This window comes from Saprolegnia diclina (genome assembly GCF_000281045.1).
Source record: "Saprolegnia diclina VS20 unplaced genomic scaffold supercont1.13, whole genome shotgun sequence".
NCBI lineage: Eukaryota > Oomycota > Saprolegniomycetes > Saprolegniales > Saprolegniaceae > Saprolegnia > Saprolegnia diclina.
Window position 1 is genome coordinate 862,330 of NW_008246080.1, and position 18,540 is coordinate 880,869.

At 59.5% G+C, this 18,540-nt stretch overlaps 10 protein-coding genes across 11 annotated transcripts; 5 read left to right on the plus strand and 5 right to left on the minus strand.

Annotated features, from left to right (window-relative positions):
* Positions 1–255: 255 nt before the first annotated feature.
* SDRG_05251 (hypothetical protein) lies at positions 256–611 on the plus strand (the record flags this gene model as incomplete). The annotated part of the gene is made up of 2 exons (XM_008610961.1): positions 256–260; positions 314–611. The coding sequence occupies 2 exons, from the start codon at positions 256–258 to the stop codon at positions 609–611; spliced, it is 303 nt and encodes a 100-aa protein (XP_008609183.1).
* A 41-nt stretch (positions 612–652) lies between these two features.
* On the minus strand, positions 653–1,183 carry SDRG_05252 (hypothetical protein; the record flags this gene model as incomplete). Its single annotated transcript, XM_008610962.1, has 4 exons — positions 653–802; positions 852–885; positions 947–1,088; positions 1,132–1,183. The coding sequence occupies 4 exons, from the start codon at positions 1,181–1,183 to the stop codon at positions 653–655; spliced, it is 378 nt and encodes a 125-aa protein (XP_008609184.1).
* A 657-nt stretch (positions 1,184–1,840) lies between these two features.
* Positions 1,841–3,450, plus strand: SDRG_05253 (hypothetical protein). The gene has a single exon (XM_008610963.1). It carries the CDS (start codon positions 1,923–1,925, stop codon positions 3,381–3,383), a length of 1,461 nt encoding a protein of 486 aa, XP_008609185.1. The 5' UTR covers positions 1,841–1,922; the 3' UTR covers positions 3,384–3,450.
* On the minus strand, positions 3,403–4,110 carry SDRG_05254 (hypothetical protein). The gene has a single exon (XM_008610964.1). It carries the CDS (start codon positions 4,071–4,073, stop codon positions 3,438–3,440), a length of 636 nt encoding a protein of 211 aa, XP_008609186.1. The 5' UTR covers positions 4,074–4,110; the 3' UTR covers positions 3,403–3,437.
* Positions 4,111–4,115: 5 nt separating this feature from the next.
* SDRG_05255 lies at positions 4,116–7,994 on the plus strand. 2 transcript variants are annotated; one of them, XM_008610966.1, is made up of 17 exons: positions 4,116–4,263; positions 4,312–4,349; positions 4,396–4,606; positions 4,649–4,919; positions 4,964–5,235; positions 5,280–5,665; positions 5,710–5,797; positions 5,842–5,913; positions 5,969–6,173; positions 6,219–6,258; positions 6,301–6,451; positions 6,503–6,655; positions 6,701–6,756; positions 6,810–6,957; positions 7,010–7,568; positions 7,618–7,691; positions 7,739–7,994. In XM_008610966.1, exons 1-17 carry the CDS (start codon positions 4,129–4,131, stop codon positions 7,889–7,891), a joined length of 3,012 nt encoding a protein of 1,003 aa, XP_008609188.1. In that variant the 5' UTR covers positions 4,116–4,128; the 3' UTR covers positions 7,892–7,994. The 2 variants fall into 2 exon arrangements, with proteins under 2 accessions (XP_008609188.1, XP_008609187.1); XM_008610965.1 differs by having other exon boundaries at positions 5,969–6,258.
* SDRG_05256 (hypothetical protein) lies at positions 7,930–9,606 on the minus strand. The gene is made up of 6 exons (XM_008610967.1): positions 9,267–9,606; positions 8,985–9,224; positions 8,728–8,929; positions 8,586–8,684; positions 8,469–8,534; positions 7,930–8,414 (listed from the first exon to the last, which is right to left on the minus strand). Exons 1-6 carry the CDS (start codon positions 9,563–9,565, stop codon positions 8,133–8,135), a joined length of 1,188 nt encoding a protein of 395 aa, XP_008609189.1. The 5' UTR covers positions 9,566–9,606; the 3' UTR covers positions 7,930–8,132.
* Positions 9,607–10,233: 627 nt separating this feature from the next.
* SDRG_05257 (hypothetical protein) lies at positions 10,234–11,596 on the plus strand. Its single transcript, XM_008610968.1, has 4 exons — positions 10,234–10,692; positions 10,736–10,852; positions 10,899–11,093; positions 11,143–11,596. The coding sequence occupies exons 1-4, from the start codon at positions 10,288–10,290 to the stop codon at positions 11,482–11,484; spliced, it is 1,059 nt and encodes a 352-aa protein (XP_008609190.1). The 5' UTR covers positions 10,234–10,287; the 3' UTR covers positions 11,485–11,596.
* An 11-nt stretch (positions 11,597–11,607) lies between these two features.
* SDRG_05258 (hypothetical protein) lies at positions 11,608–12,896 on the plus strand (the record flags this gene model as incomplete). Its single annotated transcript, XM_008610969.1, has 4 exons — positions 11,608–12,027; positions 12,077–12,193; positions 12,243–12,437; positions 12,487–12,896. The coding sequence occupies 4 exons, from the start codon at positions 11,608–11,610 to the stop codon at positions 12,844–12,846; spliced, it is 1,092 nt and encodes a 363-aa protein (XP_008609191.1). The 3' UTR covers positions 12,847–12,896.
* On the minus strand, positions 12,851–14,516 carry SDRG_05259 (hypothetical protein). Its single transcript, XM_008610970.1, has one exon. The coding sequence runs from the start codon at positions 14,430–14,432 to the stop codon at positions 13,008–13,010; it is 1,425 nt and encodes a 474-aa protein (XP_008609192.1). The 5' UTR covers positions 14,433–14,516; the 3' UTR covers positions 12,851–13,007.
* A 501-nt stretch (positions 14,517–15,017) lies between these two features.
* Positions 15,018–17,108, minus strand: SDRG_05260 (hypothetical protein). Its single transcript, XM_008610971.1, has 2 exons — positions 16,907–17,108; positions 15,018–16,844 (listed from the first exon to the last, which is right to left on the minus strand). The coding sequence occupies exon 2, from the start codon at positions 16,794–16,796 to the stop codon at positions 15,114–15,116; it is 1,683 nt and encodes a 560-aa protein (XP_008609193.1). The 5' UTR covers positions 16,797–16,844; positions 16,907–17,108; the 3' UTR covers positions 15,018–15,113.
* Positions 17,109–18,540: the final 1,432 nt, after the last annotated feature.

The window sequence follows — 18,540 nt, forward strand, 5'->3', positions numbered from 1 at the left end:
TGTCATCGCCCAAGGCTGTCTCTCGCAAGTCGTCGCTGGTCGCTGTGGAGGACGTCGCCCCCGTTGTTGCGTCGCCCAAGGTGGCGTCGCGCAAGGCCTCGTTTGAGGAGAAGGCCCCGTCGCGCAAGAACTCTGTGGGGGCTGGCAAGGTGGCTTCGCGCAAGAACTCGTCGTCGGCGATTGTGATTCCTCGCACGGCCTCGATCGATCTTACCGACATTGTGGCCGCCCAGGAGGTCGCTGCTTCGTTTGTCGATGACGTGGTCGCCCTCGCGGCCGAAGACGCCGCGACGCAGGACGTCCTCTCGCAGAGCGTGACAAGCGATGGATTCGTCGAGCTCCAGCATGCGGACGCCGGCGACATCGTCGAGCAGGTCGAGCAGGTGGTCATGGAGTGCGAAGACGCCGACGCGGTCGAAGAAAAGCTGTCGGTGGTCATCCCGGCGCCGGCGACCGACGAAGCCGCCAAGGACGACGACGCTACCAAGGACGACGAGGACGACGAGAAGGACAGCCCCGTAGCGGTGGACGCGGCCAAGGCCGAAACCAAGACGACGCCGACAAGCGACAAGAAGAAGAAAAAGAAGAAGAAGAAGAAGGGTAAGAAATAGACGAGGTATAAGCACGTGCAACACGACTATAAGTTGCCTGCCTACGCTTTGAGCTCGAGAAAGGCGACGACCGCAGGAATCTCGCTCACGCCCGGGATCTGGAGCAGCTGCCAAATGCACTCTTCGAGGAGGCGCTGGCGCGTCTTCAAGTAGTCGGGGCTCAAGTCGCGAAAGCAGTACGTCTTGGGCGGCTAGACGACGAGACGACCATGACAAATGACGTCAAGGCGAGAGTCGTACCATCGTCGGTAGCCGATCGCCGAGGCCATAGAGCCTAAACATGCGTTGCGATGAGCCAGTTGCCATTGATGCTGCATCCAGCGTCGTCGTCGTACTGGCCCCACAAGGTCGCAAACTCGCTGTACCGGCGGTGCACGACCCACGTCGTGTTGCCACGCTTGAGCTCGAGCGCGTATGCAGCAAACGAGTTGTCCTTGACGTCGTAGCTCTCGACGTTGACCGTAAAGAAGTTGGCACCTATGGCTTCATGAAGCGCATGCGACAGCACCGGTCGTCGCACCGTAGCGCGTCGACCAAATCGACGGCTTGAGGAAGACGGGCCGGCCTGCCATCACCTCAGTTAGTCGGCGCCGCTCGTCGAGGCCAGAGTTCGATCAAGTGCGCTCGCAGAGTTGATCGGAACCTGCATACTGAAACCAAGATGTCTCGATAAAGTACGCTTGGCCCATTCCCGAAGATCGCAACAATTTCGATCTTCCTGCACATGCCGAACGACAGATCCGGTCGCCTGAACAGCAGCGTCGGGACATCTTGGCCCAAGAGCGGAGCGATGCAGGTCTAGTAGATTAGTCGATCCATTGCATGGACCCAATGGCATGGACCGACTGCGAGCCAAGCAGGGTTGTCGCATCCATGACGCCTCAGTATCTTGTTGGCACGTGGCCAAGGCGGTAGTAGCAATCGTTAGTCGATGCACTCACTACCAGATTGTTTGGCCGCGTGCGCAGCGCAACGAAGAACAGAATGCAGCATTCGCTGCGACGTCGCTGTAGCATTACACCTTGCAGTGTCCAAGTAGTTAGTCGCTTGCCCATCAACTACCAGTATAGTAGTATGTGTGGTACGCTGGCCGACTTCGATGCGCTGCACCACCACCTGCAAGCGAGAAAGCTGGGGTCCAACCAGGATCGGCAGGGTGACGCCACGTTCGACGCCAGCATACATTGGTCCAGTCAAAGAACCAGCTGGAGTCATTCCTGTTCGACGAGGGCGAACACCGAACCAGCGCGCCAGTATGATGTATGGTTGCGACCTCTGTTGCTCTATGCCATTTTGCATTTGTCGTCGACCATGAAACTCCTCGGGCTTGTTGTCTGCGTCGTCGCAGCAGTGATGAGTGGCGTCGCGTCGGCGTCCTGTGGCCCGGTCGAGGCCAACATTGACTACTGGGGCAACGACATCACACAAACGAAGCAGTCGTCCGCGGATCGGTGCTGCACCGACTGCGCAGCCACAGCCAACTGCGTGGTCGCGACGTGGCGCGCGGGTACATGCTACCTCAAGCACACGAAGGCCAACCGGTACAGTTCGGACGGCGCCATGTCCATTTCGCCCACCCCGACATCGACGTGCGGCGCGACCGAGACCGACATCGACTACTACGGCAACGACATCAAGCAGACCAAGCAGGGATCCGCCAACGGATGCTGCGCCGACTGCGCGGCGACGGCCAACTGCGTCGTGTACACGTGGCGCGACGGCACGTGCTACCTCAAGCACACCAAAGCCAACCGGTACACGTCGACGGGCGTCAAGTCGGCGTCGATGACGTCGTCGTCGTCGTCGCAGGTGTGCGCCCCGATCGAAGAAAACATTGATTACTACGGCAACGACATCAAGTTCACCAAACAACCGAACGCCGACGCCTGCTGCGCCGACTGCGCGGCGACACCTGGCTGCATCGTCTACACGTGGCGCGACTACGGCTACGGCGACACCAAGTGCTGGCTCAAGAGCGCCAAAGGCGCGCGCGGGCTCTGCAACGGCGCTCAGTCGGCGTCGATGCAATCTTCGAGCAATATTTGCCGCCCGATCGAAGAAAACACCGACTACCCGGGCAACGACATTGCGCGCCTCAGTCGTGCGACCGCCGGCGAGTGCTGCGACGACTGCCGCGCGCGGGCCGACTGCGTCGTCTCTGTGTGGTACGCGGGGCTGTGCTACCTCAAGAATGCCAAGGGCAACAAGGTATACGTGTCGGGGGCGCGCGCAGCGTCGGTGGGGGGCGTTACGCCAACGCCGGCACCGTCGCCGTCGGGGGGCACTCTCAAGGACCAGATTTTGCGCCAAACCAACTTGATCCGCAAGGCGCATGGCTACACGACACTCGTGGTGTGGGACGACAAGCTCGCCGCCGACATGCAGGCGTGGGCCGACTCGTGCCCGCAAAAGAACGGCGGCGGCCACGGCGGCCCCCCCGGTGCGCAGAACCTCGCGGGGTTCGACGAGTGCAAAACCAACTGCAACCGCCAGGTCGGCGCCGCCTGGAACTGGTACGACAGCGAGCAGCAGCTCTGGAGCTACGAGCGCGACGCGTGCGCCAACGGCGACTGGATGACGTGTGGCCACTTTCAAAACTCGATGAACAAGGGCGTGTCGGCCATCGGCTGCGGCTGGTCCACATGCTACAACCCCAATATCAACGGCCAGGACTCGCTTGTCTGGTGCAACTACATTGGCGTGTCCGACCCGCCCGAGATCCCGCGCCCAAACATGGCCCGCGAAGCGATTCTCGCCAGTCTCACGGCCTAGTCGACCACAGTAACACTAGTATTTGTTTTTGAATTGTGTACAATTTAGATGGTTTTATATCGATACAAGGGGATGTGTTTCGATAAGAGTGGATAGCTCGAGCGTTCGACGGTCCTGCTGGGCTCGATGATGTCGCCGTAGCGCGGCCGCTTGCTGCTCAAGCGCCACGTTCTTTTGATGCTCCATGCGACGCCGGAGGCCGGTGAGTGCTACTTGCATGGCGTCGCGGCCGCGCAAGAGAGTTTCGCGTTCGCGCGTCGCTGCCTCGTCAAGGACGCGGCACATCTCATTTGCGTGGTGGGCGGCCCACTCGGCCTCGTACTGTTGACGCAGCTGCATCGTCTCTGTCGCCATCGCATGTAGAACGCGATCGATATGGCGCCGGAGGTCGGCGGCGGCGGTGAGGGCCGCCTCGGCTTGCGTTTTGCACGCGCGAATCTCGGATTCGTACTGCGCAGCATGTCTTTTCCACTCGTCTCGGAGCTTTGCTTCGTAGAGGGGGACAGCCGCGAGCGTCGCGTGGAGTGCAACCACGTGCTTGACAAGTTCGCGCACTTCGAGCACGATGAGCACTTCGAGTCGGTCCAAGCTCGGTGTGTCGACCGACGGCATCCGACGGCGCGTGCGCTCAAAGTGGTCGTGGATGCGCGAGGCTAAGATGCGCGCGCTGTTGGCCCCGTGCTGCTCCATCAACAGCCGCCTTTCTCGTGTCCCTTCAAGATCGTCGATATCCGGATACATACACATGCGCGACCTCGGCCGGGTCGGGCTTCTCGGGGCTCTCGGGCTCGGTGTCGTGTATGGCCTCGCGACGACGACCTGTGGGCCGACGCAGTACTTTGACACGCCGAGTCTCAGCTGCGCGTCCTGTCCAACGGGGGTATCACCATCGCTATCAACACGCAGTCGCCGTATCCTGCGTCTGTAGATGGTCGGCCGCAACGCGGCTGCCGCATGCACGTGCAGGTAGCCTACGATAACGACAGCGTATGCATAGCGCAATGACTACTAGCGCCGGCGCAATCCTTGCAGTGAATCCGTCGCAGCTGTGCTGGAACGCGTGGCCCAAACCGTGCGACGCCCGGACGTGCGTCAACTGCCCGGCGGCGACAGTGCCCAGCCGCGACGGCGCGGCGTGTCTTCCGTGCGACAACACGACGCTCGGCATCCGCAACAACGACTGCCAGTGCCGCGCCGGCATGGTCCTCGTCGATCGCTACGCCGTGCGTCGTTATCGTCGTCTCTCCTCCTATGCACGTGCCTAGAATGCGACGCTGCTCGCGGCCAAGACGTGTCTCCCATGCAACAATGGCAGCGTCGATGCTTCCGGCTACGTGTGCACGCTCTGTCCTGTTGATATGCTCAGTGGCAGCAACGGCTGCGTCTGCCGCCCTGGCTTTGTGAGCACGGGCATCGCAGCGATTGGGCTGCTGCGCTGCGTCGACCAAGGCAACGTGTCGGCGATCACCGCCATGTACCCGCTCCAGTCGGCGACGCAAGTGACGTTTGCCGATGCGTCACGGACGTTTACAAGCGGTGCGATAGTTCAACATGATGCCTGTGGCGTTCACGAAGCGTAGCGATCTTCGAGCACTATTTTACGTCGGCGGCCGTCGGGTGCTACTACTATAGCAACGAAGACAACAATGGCGCGTGCCAGACCCTGGGCAATCTCTGCGTCCTCCAAATGTTTGCGTCATCGAGCGCGGCGTGCAGTCTACTGCGTCAGCTCGCGTCGTCGAGCCGCCTCACGACCTCGAACGGGATGAGTGGCTGGAGTGCGACATTGCCCTTTCTCCTCTACAATGGCGGCGCCACTTCGATTCTCACCCAAACCTCTCTGCAGCTCACGGTACGCCTGCGATTGACAGCAGCACATTCCTGTGACCCTTCTAGATGTCGTTTTCTGCCGCGGCCAACCCGGGGACCAACGACACGCTGCAGTTTATGCTCGCTTCCTATACGCTTAACGGAACGTACTTGGGCCTCCACCCGCTCTCGACGCAGTTGCTGCTGTGCGACCCCACGGCTCGTGGCAACTTTGGCTTTGGCCTCGACTGGCTGCGCTTTGGCCTGAGCAAGACGTTTGCCTACAGCTGCGACCTGACAGCAGCGTTTGCATCACCACCAAACGTGCTGTTGTACGAACTGTACCTTGTCGACACTGACAAGTCGCTGCTGCCCGTGCCCATTCGCGTGCTTAACTATCGCGACGGGCGGAATTTGGCCGTCAACATAAACCGCGCGCCGACCGACGTCGAAGGCGACCAGCTCACACACCGGTATCGAATCCATTGCATGCCGTTAATATCGAGTTATCGACTAGCTTTTATGTTCTGGACGCTGCGTCCGGGGTCGCGTCGGGCTACACGACACCTAGCGTTGTCTCGTATGCGTCCCGCCTTTTGCTCTCGGTACACCTATTCGTCGATGGAATCGAGCGGCTAGTTGTCAGTAGATTCAAACCCAAGCGTCCAGCGTCAGCGCGCTCTACCCGCCTGTCTTGACCATCGAATACACTAGTATCGAGGTACTTGCCGACGTCGCGTTGTCAACCTACTAACCTACGACCAACAACGAGCTAGTCGCCGGATGCAATCGTATCCAGTGTCTTTCAAGTGCAATATTCGTCGAGCACCAAGGCGTTTTGGTCGGTCGCGCTCGCGCTCTTCGTGCTCGCGTGCGTCGTCTCGGGCTGCAGCGTTCTCTTGCAGTACTACACGTGGCAGCGCCGGCACACGCGGGGCAGCGACATCACCGCGTCCACATGTACCACCGTCTTGTTTCTAAGTACTTTTGCGCTACGGTCGTCGCATCGACTCGAAGATATCCTAGGCCGCACGTTGGCGTCCACACTCTCGACGTGGCTGGTCGGGTACGTTTCGGCTTCTGGACGTGATGCAAACACATCTTGTAGCATTCTAAGTGTGCTCACGGGCTACTACTTGATCTTTTTCAAGCTCCAGTCGGCCGTCTATACCCTGCTGCCGGAACACAACCCGTCGTACGGTGTCTCTGATGAGTACGCGCCGTTCGAGATCGTGCTCGTCGGCGCGGCGATGGCCAAGGTTTGTGGTGACAGAACTTGTATGTACATGATGCTATTGATGTTGGACTAGACCATTGCGCTTCTCTGTACGGTCTACGTCCAAGCGAGCGTCGAAATGTTCTTTCTCGACTGGGAAAAGCCCCGCGGAACTCCCGAGAGCCCGTCGCCCGTGAGCATTTGGCGCACGATCCTCGTCGCCAACGAGTGGAACGAGCTGCAGACCGTACATTTTGATGGAGCGCAACCGACACGCCACTATGACCTCTAGGCGCGCGGCTCGTCGTTACCCCTAACCCTACTCGGTCTCTTATGGCTACTTCTCGGGTACTAGTCCTTGTAGACCGCATGCTCGAATAATCACGTATCGCAATTGGCAGGTGTGAGTATGCCACCTTGGCATCCCCTCAGCCGCTCGTGTACGGCATGGCGTTTGGCGCTCCGAACGAATACCTCCGCTTTGCCAACGTTGTGGCGTGGTGGACCGTCCTCACCGCGTCGCAGTGGCTCTGGCGCTGGCTCATTTATGTAATGAATCTATCGCCAATGTTAGTTCGGTGGTAGATCTGATAGATGATAGGAACGATGGATCTCGGAGCCGCGCCACCTCCTCTTCCTCGACCTCTGCACGCTAGCCAAAGTCAGCTGCGTGCTGTTAGACGAAGCATACCACGGGTACTACCTCCACTGCCGGTCGCCGTACGCATTCGCCGACGGCTCGATGCTCGACTTGACCGAGCAGCTCAAGCAAGAGGCCGCGGGTCTCACGGCGTCGCGCGGCCTCGACGGCGGCCCCGACGACTGCCAGTGCTTTGAGCTCTTCTTGACCAAAGCGTGGCGCAAGCGCTTCATGAAGCTCTATGGCGCTGAGGAGGCGAAAACCCACGCGCAGCCAACGCTGCTGCACGACGTTCTCGAGCGCCGACGTACGAATACGCTGCTCGCACCACCGCGCAAAGCGGCGCCGTCCCCCAAGCTCGTCCACGCCGGGCACAAGCTCACTGCATTTTTGCGATCGTTTGTCGACAATACGGACGAGAGCTTTCGCTGGAAAATGGTGTCGGGCCAGCCGTGCCTGGCGCGGTATTTCCGCCTCCCGCCCGACCTCAGCGCGGCCAAGACCTCGCTCTTCGTCGCCGGTACGTCACTCCCGTACCCGCCTTGCTGATCGAATATTTGCTACATTAGATGCACAGGCAACGGGTTTTACGTCCATGCTCTTCCTCGGCCTCGAGACAGAACTCGTGCTCTGGAACATGCTTGTAGAGACAACTTCTCTGCTCTGTGCTGCGTCACTTTGACGGTGTAGGTCTTTGCGACGTGCGACGTGTGGTGGGGCAACCACGCGATCTCGGCGCTCTGGACGTACGTGGCCGAGTGTGCGCTGGTACGGTTGCGCCAGCACTGGGGCACGCGGAATGTCGCCAAGCGCACTCTCGTTGACGCCCGCTTCTTGATCTAACGTCAGCCTTGAGCTCGCGTAACTTTAGTAGTATATATCTGAGCCACAGTGAATATGTACGCTGGTCCGAGAGGTTTGTCGGATGTAACTAGGAAATGTGTTTGTGGTACTGCTATCGAAGAAGCTCAACCATGGAACTCGGTTCCATTGGTCTAGATCAATTGCCGTAGTGGGATTTAACAGCTTTTGGTCGTCCTCAAGGGATACAAAAGAAACACAAATGCGACGAGGCGCTTGGCCATTACCGGCCGATGGACGTGACAGCGCGGAGACCGTGGGCCCACGCGAGGTCGCGGCTGTCGTCGGCGAGCGTGTCGGGCCACAAGAGCGTGTAGAAATGCGGCAGCACGCTGGGCGCGGCCTCGCCCACGATGCGCGAACACGTGGCCTCGAGCTCGCGCTGCTCGGCAGTTTTTTTTGCAGCCACTTCGGGCGTCGACGACGCCGCACAGAGCGACGGGACGCAGACGCGGATGTTGTATTCGCACAGACTCGGCTCGTCGATCGTATCGACGGCAATCTCCTAGCGCGAAATATGTGGTGAAATTGCGATAGGAGGGAGACGACGGGGTGGTACCGGTTGCTCGGCGCAGCATACATACTTGACGGTCGTCGCCCGCGCCTGCCCGTTCTCATCGCAGGTCTACAGCTCACACGTTTAGTGAGCGTGATTCGGGATCGCAAGGTGTTGTACCTGGCCGCCAGTGTAGTGGTGCACGACCTCCTTCTCCGTGCTGCGGTCTTCGGTGAACCGGCCCATGCTCCAATCGAACGGACGACTTCCATCGGCTTCCTACACCGTGTGTGGTGAGATACGTTGAAATGGAAGCGAACACCTCGTGGAACTGGCGGACTTCGCTTTCGTAGCACACTTGGTAGCTCCACCAGCCGTTGGCCATGACGTGGCACTTTTGCTTGGCAAACGCCGTGTCGACAGTGGCCTTGAGCTCGGCAATCGCGGCCGTCGACGGCGCTGGCGCCAAGTGGTGCTTGGCAAGCTTCATGCACTGCTCTTGGAGGTCGTGGGTGAACTTCCAGCTACAGAGGTTGTTGTGAGACTCGTAACGCAAAGAGGTGGGATGAGAGGTCGTACCCGACATGGCGCGCGCAGCGGGGGCACGTCAAGACGCGCCAGTTGTAGTCGTCAAAGAACGAGTCTTCCTCCGAGTAGCTCTCGGTCGCGCTGGCCTCGGTGAGCTCAAAGGCCGCGAGCTCAAACTCATCGCCGAGCGGACCGTCAAAGTAGGTGACTTCGCCACTTTCGCCCAGTGTAGCTTCGTGCCGGTAGCTCTTGGCCCGGCCTTTCGTGGCGGCTGGCAGCGCCATGGCGTCGCTACGAGTAAGTCGTCAGCGCCATATCGTATCGAGGCCGTACCTCTTCCACGCGAGATGCGCGCCACACATGCGGCAGCGCAGCGACGTGCTCGACCCGTCGTGCGTCGCCTTCTTCTTTGCGCGAAACGTGGTGAGGAGCATGGCCTCGTCGTCCACGTCGGCCACCGCCTTGGCCCGCACGTCGCCGTCGACCGCCAGCGCAACCTCGCTCACTTGATCTTGCGCTGACTTGGACTTCGCCACCGCGCCCTTCTCGGCGCCCGCGATCTCGGCCGCGACCGCCAGCGCGAGCAGAAGCTTCCACGTTTGCATCCTTCGTCTGCCACTTGGCAATTCCATTGCAGCGGCCAGCGCCGGATACGGCACGACGTATCCGGATGTGCACTCTGCCTCGCGTTTGTCCCAATGTCCCAAACCAATGTCCCAAGATGCAATCAAGCCGAAGCCGACGCTTGGACCGACGCCGACGTTATCGTCGCCGAGGCGTGGACGATCAGGACTCAGGCCATGTACTTGACCATGCATCTTTCGAGTGCTATGACTGCTACTGCGAGCAAGCAGCAATGTCATCCTGCGTACCTGCTACGAAGGTGCACTCCGGATCGCTTGGTCAACAGCGAACTCACCACCAAGTCAGGCGAGCTTCGACGGCACCTGGTCGAGCTTCGTCGTCGTCGAAGTTGCCGATTGCAGCTGCGGTATCGAAGCGTACATGTGTAGCTACACCAATCTAGCCAGTTTCTGTCAATGGATGGGCTTTGCAGCAAGCACGCCTGGCGTGCTTGCGCCGAGTAGCTTGATCGCACTGGTACTAGCCGCCGCTGGCGGCGTGGGTGCGACCAGGTTACGCGGTCGGTAGTCGCAGAGCCTTTAGCGCGGCCATCGTCGCCCCGCCACGGCAGACAGCGGCGATGCCACGTGCTGGCTGACAGGAGGCATGTCGGTCACGCTGATTGGCTGAAATCCTGTTGCGAGATAGCGTTACAGCCGGTTTTCAAGAAGCGGATTGGCTCGTCGTGGAACTGGCGCCCGGCGCCGGTCATTTCCCGATCGTCGTCGCGATGCCCCGTCTGACTGCGCTCGTGCTGCTCGTGCTCACGGCGATGGCGTCGGCGCTCGACTTCCGCCTCTACGGCCTCAACTACAACAGCCGCCAGGGCGCCGACTGGGACCCGAAGAAGTGCAAGTCCCAGGACCAGATCGAGACGGACCTGAGCAAGATCAAGCGCATCTCGGACCGCGTGCGCATCTACAGCCTCGCCGACTGCAACCAAGGCCCTATGGTGCTGGCTGCGGCCAAGAAGCTCGGGCTCAAGACTTGGCTCGGCATGTGGGTGACCAACCAAGCGACGTTCGACACCGAGATGAAGGTGCTCCAGACCATGGTGTCGAGCATCGACGCGTCCGTCGAAGGCATCCACGTCGGCAGCGAGAACCTCTACCGTAAGGACGTAACGGCCGAGCAGGTACCTCTCATTGCTTTGAGATGACGTGACTCAATCGCCCTAGGCGATCTCGTTTGTGACGACGGTCAAGACCTTCTTGACGCAGCAGCAGATCAAGATCCCGGTCTCGGTCGCCGACATTGTCGACGCGCTCGTGCAGTACCCGACGGTCCTTGACGCGGTAGACGCCTGCAATTGCAGCGACTGTCTCTTATGCGCGTCGGTAGGTGGACGTCATCCAAGCCAACTCGTTCCCGTTCTGGGAGCCTGCCAACATTGACACGGCCATGATCAACTTCAAGATCAAGATGGACATGCTCACGAAGGTGGCGAAGGGCAAGGAGATTCAAATCAGCGAGACGGGCTGGGCCTCGGGCGGCGTTAACGCCAACGCGTCGACCGCGAGCGCTGACAACCAAGCGGTACACTGCTGTCGTCTGTCCTTTCTCTTGTCTAGCATCTCGTGTGTAGACGTATTTGCTCAACTTTTACAACTACGCGACGGAGCACAACCTCAAGTACTACTACTTTGCGGCCTTTGACGACGCGTGGAAGGCCACGCTGCCCAACAAGAAGAACGACGTCGAGGCGTTCTTTGGCCTCTACGACTCGACCGGGTCGCTCAAGCCCAAGATCGCCGCCTTGGTGCAAACCAACAGCTCGATTGATCCGGACAACACGACCATCACGGTGCTGCCGTTGACCAAGACGCCGATGCCAGTAAGCCCCGGGAGCAAGCCCGCGCCGTCGACGGCAACGACCGCATCGATCGCGCTCGTCTCGACTGTACTGGCGGCGGCGCTTCTTGCCTAACTGCCGTGCAGAGATGTGCTACGATCTTATTCTAGTGTTCTGCATATACATATATAGCCGCCATCTTGGCATCTAATAATACTGGGCAATGCGGCTTTCTATTTTCACTCTGCGATCCGCGGGATGCTGCGACCGACGCTTCTGCTGTTGCTGCTTGTGCTCGCGCCGGTGACGTCGGCTCTGAACGCGCCGCTGTACGGCCTCAACTACAACAGTCGCCAAGGACCCGATTGGGACTTGACCAAATGCAAATCCCAAGCCCAAGTGGACGCCGACATGGTGCTCGTCAAGGCACTGAGCCCGCGCGTGCGCATTTATAGCCTCACCGACTGCAACCAAGGAGCCATGGTACTCGCGGCGGCCAAGAAAGTCGGCCTCCGAGTGTGGCTTGGCATGTGGGTCGACGCTGGCAACGTTCATTTTGCGGTCGAGCAAGCCGCGCTGGAGACGCTTGTCAACGCCGGCGCCATCGACGATGCGACCGTCCTCGGCATCCACGTCGGCAGCGAGACGCTCTACCGCAAGGACATTTCGCCCGAGACGGTACACTGTCTTAGGCACGAAAATCATGATCCGCAATGGACGCGGGTAGGTGATTGCCAACATTCAAACCGTCAAAAGCTACCTGCGCCAACACCAAATTTACATTCCGGTGGCGACCGCCGACGTCATTGACATGCTCGTGCAATACCCCGCCGTGATCCGCGCCGTAATATGTCGACCTCGCCGTCATGGAGCTCAAGCCAACGATGCACTAGGGGGACGTCGTCCTGGCCAACAATTTTCCGTTCTGGGAACTCGCCGACATCAACACGGCCATGGTCAACTTTGACACCAAGCTAACGACGCTGCGGTCAGTCGCCAACGGCACCGCCATTTACATTGGCGAGACGGGGTGGGCCTCGGACGGGGCCACCGTGGGCGCGTCGCCGACGAGCGCAATCAACCATGCGGTACGGACCCTACCCCTTTTCCAATCGGTCGGTTGAGATGCCAGTGTAGACTTATTTGACCAACTTTTATGTTTATGCGACAGAGCGCCAACTGCCGTACTTTTACTTTGCAGCGTTTGACGACGCGTGGAAGGGCGCGGGTGTCAACGTCTCGGATACGGTCGAAGCCCACTTTGGCTTGTACAACAGCAGCGGCCAGCTCAAGCCCGATATCGCGGCACTCATGCTGCCAAGCGTGACGCCATTTCCAGCGACAACGGCACCGACGTCGCCTGCATCGACCAGTGCGCAAGACAAGGATGGCGGCGCGTCATCGACAGCGCCATCGACATCTACCGGCTATCGCACAGTCGCGCGCGATGCGATGGCAGCCTCGGGCCTCTTGCTCGTCGCCACTGTCCTCAACTAGGTTTCTACACGATTACATTTATTCAAAATACCACTTGGAGTGATGCTGGATTGGCTTGAATCGAAGCCAGTCGATTCCTTGCCGACAAACAGAAGTCGAGCCGTTGGAGGTGGTGGAGTGGGGTTAGGTTAAATTAGACAATCGTATTGTCGTATATCTGTTTACTGGGCCAAGAGCGCAGCGACGCTTTCGGCCGACAAGCTGTCGCCCGAGAAGACGCTGAAGGCATCACCGGGAAACTGCAGGACCTTGATGACGCCGGACGCCTCGTCGAGGATCGTGACGTATGTCACCTCCTGGTTGGGCAGCACGTTGGCCCACGTGTCCTTTCCGGGCGACGGGTGTGTGTCCAAGTAGTAGTAGTGTGTCGCAAGCGTCGACGCGCCGGGCGTGAGCACTTCAGCAATGTCGAGCTCGCCACAGCCACCAGGGTCGGCGAGGCCGCGGCAGTTGCAGCCGTACTGGTTGGCGCGAACCACTTGGCCGTGCAGCATCCAGATTGCGGGGAGACCACTCTCGCCCATCTTGACTTTGGTGGCAAAGATCTTGCTGCCCGCCCAGCCTTGGAGACCGTACGTGCCATCATAAAAGCCCTTGCACGTCTCGGGCGTGCACTTGGCTTCCTGCATGATGTTGACTTCGGCGCCGGTCGCAATACCGGGCCCGCCGTAGATGTTGCTCGGGTCGGAAGCAGCTTGGAGGGCGCCGCTGAACGCCTGCGCCGACTTGGAGAACGTCACGCCGTCGACCGAGGCGTAGCCCTGCGGCGCCTTGCCGTTGAACTTGTCCGGGTTGGCATTGTTCATAAAAACAAGGTTGCTCGCTGCGCCACCGCCATACTTGGAGGTTTTGGTCCAGCCGTTGCCGCCCTTCTGAAAGACGGCAATGTTGTAGATGTCCATGGGCCCGCGGAAGACCATGCTCACGTCTTCATGGAACGGCGCGATGGGGCCGGACGTGGTCACCGACGTCTTCTGGCACCCTTCGAGCTCGGTCACCATGCTGTACGAGCCGCTGCCCTTGAGGTTGCTGTACTGGAAGACGGCAGTCGCCTTGGGCACAGGCGTCGTCGAGGGTGGCGCCTGAGTGGCCGTGCTCGGCTGGGTCGTGCTCGGCTGGGTCGTGTTGGCGTTGGGGTTGATGGCGCTGATCGGCGGTGCGTCCATGACACCGACAACGCAGCCGTTGCAGTACGTCTGCTGGGCCATCTTGCCCTTGAGGTAGCAGTGGCCGTTGTACCATGTGAAGATCCAGCAGTTGATCGTCTCGATGCAGTCCATGCAGCAGTCGCTCGGGTTGGAGCGCGTCGTCCAGCGCAAATCGTTGCCGTAGTAGTCAATGTTGTAGTCAAACTTGGGCGGGCACACGGGCGGGAGGCCGCCAGCCGCGGCCAGCGCGACGGTCGCGCACAGAAGCGTCGACTTCAACATCGTGTAAAAGGCAAACTGAGCTGACTTTGCCTTTTCGCTGCGTCGCCAGCTGGGCGTGCGCAAAATCTCGGCCGCTTGTCCCATCGCAGTGGCGCCAGTCGCGGATGACGACACGACACTGCTCGTCATTGCAGAGGATGCGCTCGATGAACCCATTGGCCGCGACGTAACATAGCAGCTCGAGTGGGCTGCACTTAGCACCAAGCTCTCACTGGGTGCGGACCAAGCGCTTGTGCTCGCTTGGAGTCGCTCTATCATCTTGCGTCCAGGAAGCATGGAATCGTCGCTGAAAACACATGGCACGGATCGTCGTCGGGCTGAATGGGTGCGTGAGAGTCTCACGAACGAGCGGCGCCTTGGATGCAGTAGCTAGTAGCTAGGAGCCAAGTCCTACGCCAGTAGCTAGAACCGAGTAGCTGCGCCATGTGTGGTGTCGAGACGACGCTTCCATCGCTGCTGTTGCACCCATGCAGAGACGATCGTCCGCTGCCAGTAAGCACAGTCGTATGTGCTGGCCACTGATCATCTCTGCCTCGATCCTCGACCACCGTTGATATATATTTGCTCGGCGAGTTGTGTGGTCGGGAGTGGGCTTCTGGAGGACGCTCGTCTTTCGAATTCAGGCCATCGACAGCAAATGAACATGACAACGAGCTGGTGCCTCTTGGAGCCGAGGCGATGGGTCGATTGCGATCGATATGTTCGATCGATGGATTCTTGGATACTGATACTTGGATAGGACGACAATATGCAGCCCGTGGCCAACAAACCAATGCTTGCACAATTCATACATGGTGGACAATCATTATGTTCGTCGACGACTAATCTACTATCGTTTTACCGACTGATCATGGCACTCACCGCGTCGTTCGAGAGCGCGTTCGTGTCAAAGAACTTGTCGTAGTCGTCGTCCGTGAAGCGCATGACCTTGATCGTGCCCGAGGCTTCGTCCATAATCGTCACGAACGTCGCCGCGCGGTCGGTCGGGCGCGTCGTCCACGTGTCGTGGCCCGGCGACGGGTGCGTGTCGAGGTAGTAGTAGTGCGTCGCGAGGTTGTTGCCGCCGTTCGGAATCGCCTCGGCAATGTCGAGCTCGCCGCAGCCACCGGGGTCCGACATGCCGCGGCAGTTGCAGCCATACTGGTTCGCGCGCATGACCTGGGCGTTGAGCATCCAGATCGCGGGGAGGCCAGAGCCGTACATGATGGCCTTGACGACAAAGATCTTGCTGCCGCCCCAGCCGTTGAGGCCGTACTTTTGATCAAAGACACCGAGGCAGCCACCGGTAGCCGAGCACTTGGAGGGTTGCATGATATTGACTTCGGCGCCGGTCGCAACCCCCGGGCCACCAAAGATGTTGCTCGGGTCGGACGCATCGCGGAGCCAGCCGCCAAACTGGACCGGCGTCTCGGAGAAGCCCATGCCGTCGGCCTGCGCGTAGCCTTGGGGCGGCTGGTTGTTAAACTTGTTGGGGTTGAGGTTGTTCATAAACACCAAGTTGTTGGACTGCTGCGGCGTCCACGAAGACACGCGGTTCCAGTTGCCGCCCGACGGCTGGAAGACCGAGATGCCGAAAATGTACATTGGGCCACGGAAGATCATCGACACTTGCTCGCTGAGCGGGCCGATCGAGCTGTCGCTGCGCTGGCTCTGGCGCGCGCAGCTCTGGTAGTTGGTCACCATGTTGTAGCTGCCGCCACCCTTGATCGGGTACTTGTACTGCACCTTGAGGTTCTGGAACGGGACGTTGGAGCCGCCGGTGGCCGGCGCCGGCACGGGCGACCGACCCGAGAAGAGGGCGACCGCGCCATTGTTGTACGAGCTACTGCCGACCTTGTTCTTGAGCCAGCAAGTGCCACCCGTGTAGACCGCCACAAGGCACTGGGCGTTGGCGGCGCAGTCGGCGCAGCAGCCGGACGCGCTCGACGGCTTGGTGCTGCCAATGTCGTTGCCGTAGTAGTCCGTGTTGGCTTGCTGCGTGCACGACGTCGGCGCGTTCCCACCGACGCGGATGGCCGTCGCGCCATTGTTGACCGACTTGTCGCCGAGTTTGCTCTTGAGGTAGCACGTGCTGCCTGTGAGGACAGAGACAACGCACTGCGAGTTGGCGGCGCAGTACGTAGCGCACTCACCGACACTGGTCGCCGCCTTGGCATCGATGTCGTTGCCCCAGTAGTCGGTGTTGGCCTCGGTCGGGTACGGCGAGGACGGCTTGGGAAGAGCCGTCGCGCCTTGCTTGGTCGACCGAGCGCCGCGGCCGCTCTTGAGGTAACACATGCCACCCGTGTAGACGGAAATCGCGCATTGGTTGTTGGCGCCGCAGAGGTCGCAGCATGCGCTGGCACTGCTCACCGCCTGGCCGGCCACGTCGTTGCCCCAATAGTCGGTGTTGTCTTCAGCGTTGCCGCACTGGCCCACGGTCGCGAGGTGGCGCGTGCTGTTGGTGGCCGTCACGCCAGCAACGAGCGCCAGAATGCACCACGTTCGCATGCTTGCGCCAGATTGAAACTGGAGTTGCATCCGAGATTGCCTCAAATCCGCGTCGGAAAACCACTTGGGATTTGTATCCTATCACTTTTCGATTTAAAAAAAGACGTACGCGACAGATCTGAGTTCGTCAGGTCGCCGACCTGCGTAATGCTCGCGTCGTTGCCAACCACTCGTGGGCAGCTCTCGCAGCAATAACCAACACGCAGCACACATCGTTAGTACGGCTGCCTCTATCAACTGCGCGTATGGCTTGCAACCGTTTCATTAGCCTTGCACAATTCACTCATAGGGCGATCTGCATACTGTACATATCGGTCGATCGGTAAATTTGCTGAATGCACCAGCAAATGATGTGCAAAGCTCGGCCGAATTCGCTCAGCGAAACTGCTTCGTTCGATTGTTGGGGCCGACTCCCGGTAGCTATAACCTCCAATCGGACAAAGGGATTTCTCTTGCTCATCTCGCCGTGTCCAGCATGCGGCCCGGGTGTCCCTGAATCCCACGCATCTGTTGTTGCAAATGGGCACTTTGTTCGAGGCCACTGTTGCTCGCCACGTAATACATAATCTCAACACGTTGGGCGCGAACCAAGGTCAATGGCGTCACAGCATCGCATCAGCAAGTTTCGAAGACGACGCAACGGGCTATTGAGGTGGAAGGCGCAAAGCTTCAGAGCCGCCTGAATCCACATGGAACAGATGGTCTGAAGGGGTTTTGATTGGCCAGGAAGCTGGTGCCCAATGGGGTTGAGAGGGTTTAGAGGGCGTTGAAGGCCTTCAGAGCCCCGGGCTTAGGGTCGATTCACAGTAAAATTTCAAGATGCGGTTCCCAAATGGTGGAGAAACGATACACAGTAATTTACATCGGCACCTGGCAAAAAGCAGAGTCTTGGCATCGCTGCCAGCATTGTGAACAGGTGGTATTCTGAGGCCCGTGATTGGTTGGTTTAAAGGTCCCCCAATGCCACCGTCGCTGGAGCCAACAGGGCTGCCTCCATTTCATTGGCAGAAAATCTGGCTCTCGTTCTTCTGATTGGTGCAAAACACAAAATACAAAAGAACAAGTGGATACTTGGCGCCTTTTTGTCAAAGGCGTGGCGGGCCTCTCTCTGCCGAGTCCGAGAGAGGCGACCTACGTAGTTATGTCTTCTCGTTTCGGAGCTACGTAGTCTTCCTCGGTAGTCTATCGATCCCGCAGCACTGGAAACCCTTGATTCGCGGGCGATGCACGCGATCATCGTTGTTGGCGCGCGCCCTAATACACACCCGTGACGACAAACTGGCGCTCCTTGGGACATGGTTCATGTCGACAGTCGAGCGAAGCAACGTGCTCAAGGCGTTACGATGAAGGCGAGCGCAGAGATGACGACGCCGTGGTGGGCCGTGGGCGGCAGGATGCAAATGGGGCAATGCGCGTCGTCCCGAAGCCATTCCTTTCGGCGCCATCCTTTTGGCGCGAACCTCTCAGCCAATCAGCACCGAGCGCGCGATCCAGTTCGCGCGATTCCGTCTGACCAATCACCGTCGAGTTTGCATGTTACTGTGAATCGCTGTTTTTTGCCTTTACCGTGTCCTGGACCCAGATATCGATTAAGCGGACCTCCGCGAGGTGGTCCAGGACCAACTTTTTTCGGAGACGATACAGAGGCTTCTGATTGGCTGTTGGGCCCAAGTGACGATAAAAAAAATTACTGTGAATCGACCCTTAAGAGTGTATTCTTCTATCCCCGGGCATCCACTGGCGGGGTGAGGGGTTGTAAGGGTCGGGAAGTTGG

Coding starts and splice junctions, on each gene's coding strand:
- SDRG_05253 (XM_008610963.1), top strand. CDS start 1,923: ATGAAACTCCTCGGGCTTGTTGTCTGCGTCGTCGCAGCAGTGATGAGT.
- SDRG_05254 (XM_008610964.1), bottom strand. CDS start 4,073: ATGGAGCAGCACGGGGCCAACAGCGCGCGCATCTTAGCCTCGCGCATC.
- SDRG_05255 (XM_008610965.1), top strand. CDS start 4,129: ATGCGCGACCTCGGCCGGGTCGGGCTTCTCGGGGCTCTCGGGCTCGGT. Junction 6,656..6,700: donor AGTGGAACGAGCTGCAGACC/GTACATTTTGAT, acceptor TATGACCTCTAG/GCGCGCGGCTCGTCGTTACC. Junction 7,692..7,738: donor TCGTGCTCTGGAACATGCTT/GTAGAGACAACT, acceptor TTGACGGTGTAG/GTCTTTGCGACGTGCGACGT.
- SDRG_05256 (XM_008610967.1), bottom strand. CDS start 9,565: ATGGAATTGCCAAGTGGCAGACGAAGGATGCAAACGTGGAAGCTTCTG. Junction 9,225..9,266: donor GCGCATCTCGCGTGGAAGAG/GTACGGCCTCGA, acceptor ACTTACTCGTAG/CGACGCCATGGCGCTGCCAG. Junction 8,685..8,727: donor AAGTCCGCCAGTTCCACGAG/GTGTTCGCTTCC, acceptor CACACGGTGTAG/GAAGCCGATGGAAGTCGTCC.
- SDRG_05257 (XM_008610968.1), top strand. CDS start 10,288: ATGCCCCGTCTGACTGCGCTCGTGCTGCTCGTGCTCACGGCGATGGCG. Junction 10,693..10,735: donor AGGACGTAACGGCCGAGCAG/GTACCTCTCATT, acceptor CAATCGCCCTAG/GCGATCTCGTTTGTGACGAC. Junction 10,853..10,898: donor ACCCGACGGTCCTTGACGCG/GTAGACGCCTGC, acceptor GCGCGTCGGTAG/GTGGACGTCATCCAAGCCAA.
- SDRG_05259 (XM_008610970.1), bottom strand. CDS start 14,432: ATGGGTTCATCGAGCGCATCCTCTGCAATGACGAGCAGTGTCGTGTCG.
- SDRG_05260 (XM_008610971.1), bottom strand. CDS start 16,796: ATGCAACTCCAGTTTCAATCTGGCGCAAGCATGCGAACGTGGTGCATT.